Genomic DNA, 10942 nt, shown 5'->3' with positions numbered 1-10942 from the left:
GAAAAACCTAAAAAAGAAAAGATTATGAAATCACTTTGTTCTCTTTCAGATGAGAATTCTGTGTCCTTCAGGCTGTCAGACTGGGGGCATCACAGTGAAAAGCTGAAAAATAATGTAATCAAAAAGGTAGATTTTCTGAAAGGGTATCTTACAGAAAGCTATAATCTCCATGGGAGTTATCTATATGCTTCAGTAAGTGTTTTAAAACAATTAGAATAAATGGCATATGATAAAGCTTTCATATTTTTATAATATGTTAATGATTAACTGACTTCCTACATCTTTGTTGACTTAGTGGGAGAGTGACAAGGAACTGTGAGGTACCTATTTGGTAGCGTAACAAGTTGGACAATTCGCACGGGCATTTTTCCTACCTCCCTTTTGGAACTTGTTTCATCCAGCTGACACTGCTTCAAAGCCTTAGGCAACTCTCAGACTCAGAGAAGTAAGTGCCCCCTTTTTTTAAAATATTACTTATTTTATGAAGTGCTGATAGAGAACAGATGAGGAGAGATTGAAGTATTTATTTGTTTTCTATAAAGAATGCTTTCCCAACTGGGAATTGAAGAATTAAATTTTCAAGCATTAAATCATAGAGATATTGCTAAGAAGAGACCTTTGTAATTACTATACTGTTGGGGTTTTTAAAATTCCTTTTCTGCCGCAAGACTTACATTAAACAAAGAGTTTAGTTAGTAAACCATGTTCAGTATAGTCCAATAAAGCTGCATCTAGGCTATACTACTTTCCAAAGGCAGGATTTAAATGCTAATTCAGAAATGCATGTGATGCTTGGCATCATCTAAAGCAAAAATATTTCCTTAAAACATGAAATAAGGGGAAATAGATGAATTTCTACTTACATGGGCTGGGAAGAATAATTTTATGCTTATTTTATATAAGAACAATTTATCATGAATTTTCTCTTTAAGCTTCTTACAAGCTGCAGTAGAATTCCTAGTTTTCTGCAGGCAAGTGGGTTCAGACAGGGAGACTCGGACATCACTCTTCTGTTGGAACATTTTTTAGTGTATTTTATTTTAGCTGGGTTATTATTTACTAGGAAGCAAGTATAGTTTCCTATCCTTTTGGAAGGCTCTCCTTGCACCCATTTCCCCCCATCTATGAAGGAAACCTTGCCTGCTGTGTGCAGGTTGCTGTGTGCAGGTTTTGTGCTCTCCCTCTGCCCCTTTGCAGGCACTTCCTTACGTGCCCTTGGCTCAGGGAATGCTCCTGCCTCCCAGCTGGGTGCCTGTGCAGCATTTCCACGTGGACATGCAAGTTGCTTCAGGAGTTCTTAATTTCTCCTGCAGCTCCAGGAAGCATTGGCTCCTGTTCTTTTGGCTGGGAGGTGTCTCCTCTTGGGTGACATCTTCCCATGCCCCAAGTGTGTGTTCAGTGCCCTCATCTTCCCAGTCGTGTGTGAGTTCTTTGGGACCCAGATGTGGTTGCCTTATTTACACTACTGAACCCTTAGTGCTCTTTTCTCTGTACCAGACACCAAGAGTAAGCAAACTGTTGGGCTCCCTCTGGTTTCTGAAGCTTCCTGGAAGTATCCCATCCCAACACAGCCAGGTTATTTGCCTTAGTTTTTCAGGGGCTGTCATTCCTGGAATGTTTCTGAATTGTTCCACTTTGGCTCTAAATGGAGCTGCCTTCAAGACAGAGGCAAAGCAATCTGTAGCAACTCTGATAATGTGGGGTCATCTAAGCCCTGGGTTAATGCCACTGCCATCTCACTGCCTACCAGCCTCCAATGGTTCCTTGTGTTACAAGAGCTCAAGGTGGGCTCAGCCACAGAAAAGTAAACTAGGGTGTGAAAAAACAGTGAGAATATATAGAAATTATTGGTTTCATTTTGTCCTATTATCAAAGCAAATCAAAACATTTTCCTGACATAAGCAAAGGACTTTTACACAGCCAAGTTTCAATGTATTCTTACTTGATGGAAGAGAAAAGAAGATTGCTTTCATTTCCTTGTTTTGAAACACAGTGAATAAATGGAAGCAGCAGAGTTTATAACATTGGACATTGACATTTGAGGGACAGGGGACATAAGGCATGTTAAGCCTGGACATACCCTACAATGACTTTTAAGACTCTAGACCCCGCTAATTTGTCTTTTCTAACCGAAAATAAGTATGTTAGTGACAGCTAAAATCTAAACATGAGATATCAGAGTTCAAGACTTCATGAGTGTCAGGGAGATGTATTCAAGGAATGGGTCATAAATCCGGCTTATTTTATTTCTAGGAAAATAGGAGCAAAAGAACTTTCACACTGACTGTTTGAAATGTCTGTTGAAGAAGGTAGGAATAGACTGATTATTCAGCCAATGGTGGCAACTCCTGTGGCCTGTACCACAGCTAGTAGATGGCCTTAGACATAAAACTGTTCTTCTGCCAGAGCTGTACTGAAACAGTGATGGCAGAAGGATAAAAAACATTTCTGAAGCTCGCTTCTAGACACATCCAAACTCAAGGATCCTAAGGCATTAATACAGTCTTTGAATATCATGTCAAGGATCGTGCAATTTGTGTAAGACTTCCACAAATTTCCATGGCAAGACCCAGCTCCATCTCACATTTCCCTGCAGTTTCAGTGTTTGAGATCTTATGTTCCAGGTGTTGATGACTGGCCCATCCAGCTCTCCTGGTGCCTCAGGTCCCAGAGAGGTAGGAGATACTGCAGAGGAGATGCTGCTGCTGGGGAATGTATTACCCAGCACACACTAACCAAAGGACCTCTCTGAAATGGCAAACTCCCTTCAATGCCTCTGACAGCTGCAGCCCTCTTGCTCTCAACCCATCATATGAAATAACAAATTTAAAGACAAGTCTTGAAGGTGATTGTGTGGCTGGGGACTTCCTTATGCCACTCTACAATCTGGACATCTGTCCCTGGCACAGGCCTTCATCCCCCCAGGAGGGAGCCTGAGACTCAGTAACCTGAAAGGCCCAATTATATTTAAATGCAGGAATTAGGAGAGTTTGATAGCTTTTTTTTGTCTCTTGCATTTTCCTGCAGGATTTTTTAAGTTTCTGTTTCAGGAACTTAAGGCAGGGTGAGTTTTAGAAAGCAGATCTGAAATTCAATGGATGCATATAGCCTACTGAATGTAATTAAAACAGCTTTCTGGAAGGCACAGTATTAATTGCAGAAGTGAAATGCATTTGGTGTAAATGAGGTTTCTCCACCCTCAGAATCGATATCATAGCCCCAGCCATTTGTTACTAACAAGTACTGGAAGTAAAGGAAGTGTTGACAAAATTTCAAGATAGCTCCATTTCTGTTTTTTCCTGTTACTGAGAGTATCAGGAGGTGGGACTGTGGCCACAAAGAACTGATCTATTCAACTGCAACATTTCATTTTAGTCTTTTTAAAGGTAAGCCTGACGACCCAAACCCCCTTCTATGAAACCACCTGGCAGTTGTGAGAGCAGCTGGCTTTTATTTCTTTCTCCTAGAAGCAAGCTTGCAGCTGTAGGAAAGCCAACATGGCTCTCAGGCATCCTCTCCATTTGTTGAAGCTAAGAGTGGAAAACTTATGTCTCATTCTGTCCCCAAGTCCATGTGCAATGCCTCAGCATACTTTACGTAAAGAAAAGGAGCTACTCACTGTGCAAAGCTTAATTTAAGTAAAACCAGCAATAAATACAAAAGCTGAATACACTGACATGTATCATCTTTTACTAGTAACTTCTGTCTTGTCTGTGCAAATTTGCATTGAAAGTTAACAAATTTACATTTAATATGCACCCCCCTTATGAAGACAGGCTGAGAAAGTTGGGGGTGTTCAGCATGGAGAAGAGAAAGTTGTGTGAGGACCTCATAGCAGCCTTCCAGAATCTGAAGGGGGCCCACAGGAAAGCTGGAGAGGGCTCTTTGTCAGGAACTGTGATAGGACAAGGGGGAATGGCTTCCATTGGAACTAGGAATAAATTCTTTACTGTGAGGGTGGTGAGGCACTGGAACAGGTTGCCAGAGAAGCTTCACAGTCCTCATCTCTTGAAGCATTCAGGGCCAGGCTGGATGGAGCTCTGAGCAACCTGGTCTGTGAGAGGTGCCACTGCCCATGGCTGGGGGATTGGAACAAGTTCCAATCCAGGCCAAACCACTCTATGATTCTATGATTCTGTCGTACTTTTACTTTAGTAGGGCATTTAGTTTAAAACATATCTATGAAAGAAAGGCCTTCCAAATGAAGGAAATAATTTGGAGAGAAAATGGCTGCCAGGTGAGAAGTCTGTAGAAGCAGCTCTCTGTTTTTTAGCTACGGTTTCTAGACTTTCCAAAGACCATCCCCAGATGGGTTTGGTACTGGAGTGCTTGCTGGATTGAACTGAGTAGATTTTAAATGAAAATGTGGATGAAATAATGGAATACTGAAAGATGGCACTGCGGCCACCTCTCAAAACCACTTCTCATTTCTTTTCTCAGTTTTTTTTGGTTTCTTTCTCTCTCCTGGGATTTCAAGGCTGGTGGTTTGAGTGGGTTTGAGGGAGTGTTTTTCCCTCTCTGACCTCTGAAAGTTTTAAGTCTGAGTCTGTGCTCGGCACGAGAACGATGAGGAGTCTCAAGGTTTTGGTTTTCTTGGTTTCTCGTGTTGTTTATTAATTCTTATCTTACAAGTTCTTTGTGTCCAGCCAAGGTGTTCAAGCAGCTTGGACACCATGTGACTCCCCCCATGATGGGAGGTCACTCTGCTTTTATACAGATAACTACGTACTTATTATTTACCATTTCATACCAATGCCTAATACCTATACTAGAAGGGTCGTTTCTACTTTGACCCAATCCTGTCAAACTACCTCGTGCCCACGTCACTGCAGAAGATGGATGGCAAGGGAGAAGAAGAAGGACTCAGGATTCCACCCTAATTCCACCATCTTGTCTCCTTGCACTTACATACTAAAAATCCAAAACTACAAAACTTTCTACCTAGTGGTAACTTCACTACTGTCTGTTACACATTTGTGACTTGCAATTCTTCTCTGTGTTAGAAGTTTTTCTAACATGGACTAAAATCAAAGCTTGTGTCTTCCTGGGCTCTGTGCTAGACAAACCCCCCTGCACAGACCCCAGACCCTCTTCTTTGGGTCCCAGGCCTCTCTACAAAGGTCTGTGACCGTCCAGGATGCCCAGAGGGATGCCCTGGACTCCGACATTCTTTCAGTGAAAAGGGTTCTCAGTCATGCTTATCATCTACTGACACAGACACCACACAGACCTGGCTTGTTCCTGCTGGCCAGATTGCCTTTGTAGGCTGACCCCATCCCATGAAGTAGCTAGTCTGCAAAGTTGTAATGCTGAAATCTGCAGCTCTGAGTGAGCTCCTGAATCAAGAACTGCACGCCAGTGACACCACCTAATTACCTCAGAAGATCTCCTGTAGCTGACTGAATATGAGTTCATTTGCCTTAGGACATTTCATCTAGTGATTGTGTTACATCACTGTATTATTCAGACCATATAGGTAACCTTACTACACTAATTAAATTAATTCAAAACATTTATGTAATTAGTAAACCATGAAACTGGCCAGTGCTGTCTGTGTTAGCACGCTGCTATATGATCTGGCCTATGAACTGTATTTAATCCAATATAGCTCAATATGGATTGAATATCCCTCCAATATGAAGGGACTGAGTTTTCACATTTTTCTCCCAGAAGGCTGAAAGGGGCATTTGCACAGGGACCAGAAATTTTAATTTAATGACAATAATTTAAAAAAAATTAAAAAAAATAATTGGGGGATTTTGGTTGATTGGTTGAGTTTTTTGGGTTTTTCTCTGTGGATGACAAGCTGGTGACAGATCAAATTCTTCCTTTACAAAAGGGATGCCTCTGTCCTTGAAATCTGCAGGAGTGGCACTGCTGATGGTTGAGCCAAATTCAGCACCTTCATCTCCCACCTCCTGGGATAGAGACTTGTGCAGGGTCACCCCGAAGGTCCAGCCGAGGCAAAAGCTGACAAAACCTTGACCCAGGCGCTGCTGTAAACCCCAGCCTGCTATGACCTACCTTCCCTCCCTCCTTCTCTCCTTTCTTCACTTTTGAGGTTCTCACAGCAAGGGAACCGCTGGAATGGCTGAACTCCTGGAGGACGACGCCCTCTGCAGCTCGGTCCCAGTTTTATTTGGCATCTGCAACAGAAATGTCTTGTTTGAGGTTTTTGGGTTTTTTTTTGGAAATACTTACCACTGTAGTTCTGAAAAATCAATGTGTCTTTCTACATCTGGGAGAAAAGGAGTTTCCCTGATCCTCTTTGTCCAAAGCCTTCTTTAAAAGCAATACTTCTGGCAACTGATACATACCTGTTGTCTTTTCATTATGTCAGCAAAACCTATAGTGTGTTTATTAATATTCATAGTGATAGAGACTGGAATCAGGAACTAGAATTTTTTTTTTTAATCTGATATGTTTTCATATGTCAAGAAAAATCCTGTAACTATTTTACCTTGATATTTTGTTCCTTATTTTCATGCTGAATCTCAGTACCAGGAGGTTGTTAAGTATAGGCTTCTGTTTGATTTTCCAAAAAAAACAAGTGTGAGAACTGTAATTTAATTTCATCATCGATTTCAAAAGTACTTCTTTTGAACGTTGTTTTTTTCTCTAAGTCAGTGATACCAGGCTAGATCAAATGTACTCCAGTGGGCAGGGTGTGGAAAAATGAGCCAAAATGAATCATTTCCTACATAAGCAATTTTTTGTGTGTCTAGACACCTGATAACTCATCTAAAGCCCATCTTTGTTAACTGGTATTCCCCGGTGTTCTCAGAACTTTTGTATAAGCCTTAAATTCTTTCATCCTGTGTGATTGCTTGTTCTGTGTGTTTTTGAGAAACTTAAAAGGAAAAAGATGTCTCCCTAAATTTTAATTTTTATAATTCAATTCTGGATACAATTCTAAGTATCTCAGCAGGTTTGATAGTGGACTTAGACTCACATTTACTCTCATTTAATTCTGTGAGCAGACAGTTGGGTACATTCAATCAATGAAGTTATATGCTGATAACATACTCTGAAAAGCTGTTGATGATAAGGATTCACCTGCTGACATATCTTTTATGACCTTGATATCAGCAAGTTGTTTAAACAAATGTTTATGATGTACACAAGAAGTGTTACAGAGGTAAGGGCTCTACACCAAATGGTGTCTTCACATGGTTCAGGTTTGGCTTCTGTGTGCTCCACTGACTCCAAGAGAAGGCAAATGGAGTGAGCACAGGACTCACTTTCCTGTCCAGCACCTTCCCATCACTGGACAGGAACAGAAATGATGCTTTTTTGAAGGGCTACTGTACTCCATGCCTGGTAGACATTTAATTAGAAAGGGGGCTTTATAATCACTTTATAAATAACACAGCCAATTGAGAAAGTGTTTAGAAACTGGTTTCAGTTTTAGTAGATAAATATACAAGAGACTCTTCCGGAGCAATTTTGTCCCTGCTGGAGAGGATTAAATGTACACTTTCAATAATGGAGACTAATATATCCCACAGGAAATCAGTCCTGTTGGAGATACATAGATGAACTGGGAGGCCAAAATGATAAAATTGCAGATGTTGCTGTGTTTGTCTGGCATCAAAAATCACTCTGGCCTATCTTCTCATAGCTGGCATCACCTTCAGGACTGAAGTAAGTATTTAGTGGGCACTGGTATGAGAAGATGGACACTGTCGTCTTAAGGCCATATTGTTATGAAGATATTTCTTTTTTAAGATTTCCACAGGCGGATTTTTGCAACTAGATTGTATTGCCAACTGAATCTGGTTACCTTAAGATCAGTAAAACAAAAAATTGTTGTTTTAGTCTTTAATGTTTAATACACAAAACATGGTGGCAGACATATCTTATTAGAGTCAACTTTGTACAGTATTTCTCCAGTATTGAATGAAATAGAAGCAGTAGAAAAAGTATTTTAGAAAACTTATAGAAGATACAGATCCCTAGAACCTGTCTGATTTACATAAATTTGAGGCCACATGCTGACTGATCATAGATCATTCCTATAAGTACTCAAAATTTATACAAAAGACATGGGAAATTAAAGTGTTGATTTATCTTTTTTTCTTTCTTTTTTTTTTTTTTTTTTTTAACACAATAAAACCCTAATTTGCACTCAGAATGTACAGTCGGCAAACAAATCTTAAATCTAAATGACTAAAATATTTTCAAGCACAGTTGTAGGATGATTCAAACTGGGGAAACTGGGTAATTTATAAGTAAGTGCAATTTACAAAGGTAAAGCACCAAAAAAACCCCTTGAGTAAAGTTTGAGGGTGGGAAAGCAATGACAGCATATGCAGGCTCCAGCCTCTGCAGTGTGTTATATTTCTGATTAATTCAAATGTTCCTGCTAATGCATTCATGGCTAATTAATCTGAAAATGGCCAAAGTTCAATGGATGTTGTTAGACTTTTGGCCTGGATTTGCTCATGCCTCTGAACTGAGGCATTTTCTGTCTGACACTGGTCCCAGCAGCTCTCAGTAAAGACAGCATAAAAGCTGAAGTCTGTACAGATTGGGCTCCAGCATCAAAGCCACAGCTGCCAGGAGAAAGGAGCACAGATTCTGTTTTATAGGATCTTTTGCAACAGTCAGGAACCAGAGGATTTTCTCAGATTTTGTTTCTGCTAGCCAGTAACTCTAGGGCTCCTGATTATGTGTAATGTGTTGAAGGATGTTTGAACATAATGGTTAATTAACAAAGAAGACAATAACTTGGAAAAAAACCCATTAATTTTCCTTTTGTGAATGTAAAAAGGAGATTTTTAGGGGAGCTAATCAGAGACTCTTTTTCCTCTGTGTGATACCATGGCATATACAGAATTAAAACCTGTATGCTATTTGCCCATGGATAATAAATTTCAACCATTCATTTAAGTTGGGGAAAGATGACTGCCATTTTCCCTCTACACACACATTCTCTTTATCACTGACAGGTTCACCTACTCACCCAAATAATAACTGCCTTTGTAATTTTATTTTTTGGTTCTTTGCAGTGCCTCTCTCTCTTTGCATGGCAGCTGTGTCTGAGACAGAGCAGGAGAACTCCAAAGGATGAACTCCCTGGTCAGCACCTCACACCTCCAGCTTGCTGCCTTTGTTCTGGGCACAATAGGCTGGATCCTGTGCACCGTTTCAATGGGAATTGTGGAATGGAGAGTGTGGCATGTGGACAACACTACTATCATCTCCTCTGGCATTGCCTGGGTGGGGATTTGGAAAGTCTGCTTCATCAGTTACCTTCACGTCTCACCTGGCTACAGAGAACAGTTTTGCCATAAATTCAGTGGCTATGACTCCTTCATCCCCCATGAAATTTATGCTGCTCAGGGTCTCCTGTTGATCGCCATGTTCATGGGCTTGCTGGGACTGGCTGCTACAATATTTGCTCTGAGAAATGTGTATATGGGAATCACTCACAAAACTCTCATTGCCCCGTTCTTCCTGGTGGGTGGCGTCTTCTACATATTTGCTGGTCTGTGTGTCCTGATTCCCGTGAGCTGGAATTTCTATTCTGTAACTCACAACCAGAGCATAGCTTTTCCTCCTTCTTACTACATGCCCTCCAGTCCAGCGGCACAGGAAGCTGGTGCTGCCATTCCTGTTGGGATTGTGGCTGTCATCCTCCTGCTGCTAAGTGGGACATTTTCTCTCTCATACAGATTTCCCATGACCACAAACACTCTCATGAAATCCTGACAGGACAAATCCCCTCATGCTGTTTCAGAACAAGAGCATAGTCAAGAGATAAGGACAACAGCATCAGTGGTTGTAAAGTTAAGGAACTGCAGAATTTAATTTTATTCTATAGTAGCCACGCTATTTTCTTATATGAACCAGTTGAGTCATCATCTTAGTACTCACCTATTATCAGAGGTTTGTCTCTGAGATAACTGCTGTTGAGCAGCAAATGTAATTATATTTTGCCAGTTGTCCTCTTTTGTAAATACAAACATTATTGATTAATTTATTATTTTTTGTGTGTAAAATATTTACCATGCTCAAAGACCTGACTTTGAATGAACTGACCTGTAAGAAAAATGTGAAGTAACATGTATTAAATGTGAATTTCTTTCCTTGTCCGTACTAAGTTCTTTTGTTGTTTATTTTGTTACATCTGTAGCAAAGTATGTTTCATGACAAGTCAAGACTTTTAAAACCAATAATATGATTGTCATCATGGTTGTGTGAAATGACTCTTCTCTGAATTGTCTTACAAATGTCTTGCCAGTTTCTCCTCTTCCTCGAGGGCACATAAAGAGCCATTTCTTTATTGCTTCTGTTTTTATTTCAAGCTATTTGCATTTTATGTTGCAACATGTTTGCCTGTGGGGAAGGTGCGCTCTTTAGCTCCTAACTGAGGCAGAGCCAAAAAGTCTGCAATTGTTTGCTTCTTCATCTGACACTTCACTGAATCCAAATGTATTGCAAAAGACGGAAATAACTTATACAAGTTATTACAAAACCAATGTCAAAATCAGTGCTCTCAGTAACCAGGAGTACTCAGTGCAACTTTCAGGGTATGATTCATCTGATGTAGGAATCCATATCCAAACCAGTCACTTCAGGTTCTGTTTATGATCAATGTAGAGACAAAGGCTGCCTCTTTCCAAGATGCCTACAATGGCTGGGAGATTACATGTTCCCTAAAAACCTTTTTGTCTTAACCCACTGTAATGGCCATAGTAACCACAGTTGTTAACTGTGGCACATATAACCAAATCTCACCTAAGAAAAAAAGAAATGTCCTAAATACTGCAATAAGGACAACTTTAAAAAACTCCAAAAGATCAGAGATTGGGAGGAATAAGCCAACGGTGTTGACAAACAGATGATCTTTTGAAAGAGGTCCTCAAAATGTTATTACATATTTAAAGAAATGCTACAGAAATCTAAGTAATTTAGTTTTACTCTTTTAATTGTCCTC

The 10942-nt window shown here is 40.2% G+C and overlaps 1 protein-coding gene across 2 annotated transcripts; it reads left to right on the top strand.

The window, feature by feature from the left end:
- Positions 1 to 349: 349 nt before the first annotated feature.
- Positions 350 to 10093, top strand: CLDN34 (claudin 34). Of its 2 annotated transcripts, XM_083855609.1 has the most exons (3): positions 350 to 445; positions 7509 to 7644; positions 9012 to 10093. In XM_083855609.1, exon 3 carries the CDS (start codon positions 9070 to 9072, stop codon positions 9712 to 9714), a length of 645 nt encoding a protein of 214 aa, XP_083711735.1. In that variant the 5' UTR covers positions 350 to 445; positions 7509 to 7644; positions 9012 to 9069; the 3' UTR covers positions 9715 to 10093. The 2 variants fall into 2 exon arrangements, with proteins under 2 accessions (XP_083711735.1, XP_083711736.1); XM_083855610.1 differs by lacking the exon at positions 7509 to 7644 and having other exon boundaries at positions 379 to 445.
- The last annotated feature ends 849 nt before the right edge of the window (positions 10094 to 10942 follow it).

Source organism: Zosterops lateralis, assembly GCF_965231275.1.
Source record: "Zosterops lateralis genome assembly, chromosome: 2".
Lineage (NCBI taxonomy): Eukaryota > Metazoa > Chordata > Aves > Passeriformes > Zosteropidae > Zosterops > Zosterops lateralis.
This window is presented reverse-complemented; position numbering and strand designations above follow the sequence as displayed.

What these genes read in the sequence shown, in the direction of transcription:
- CLDN34 (XM_083855609.1), top strand. Translation starts at nt 9,070, where the DNA reads ATGAACTCCCTGGTCAGCACCTCACACCTCCAGCTTGCTGCCTTTGTT.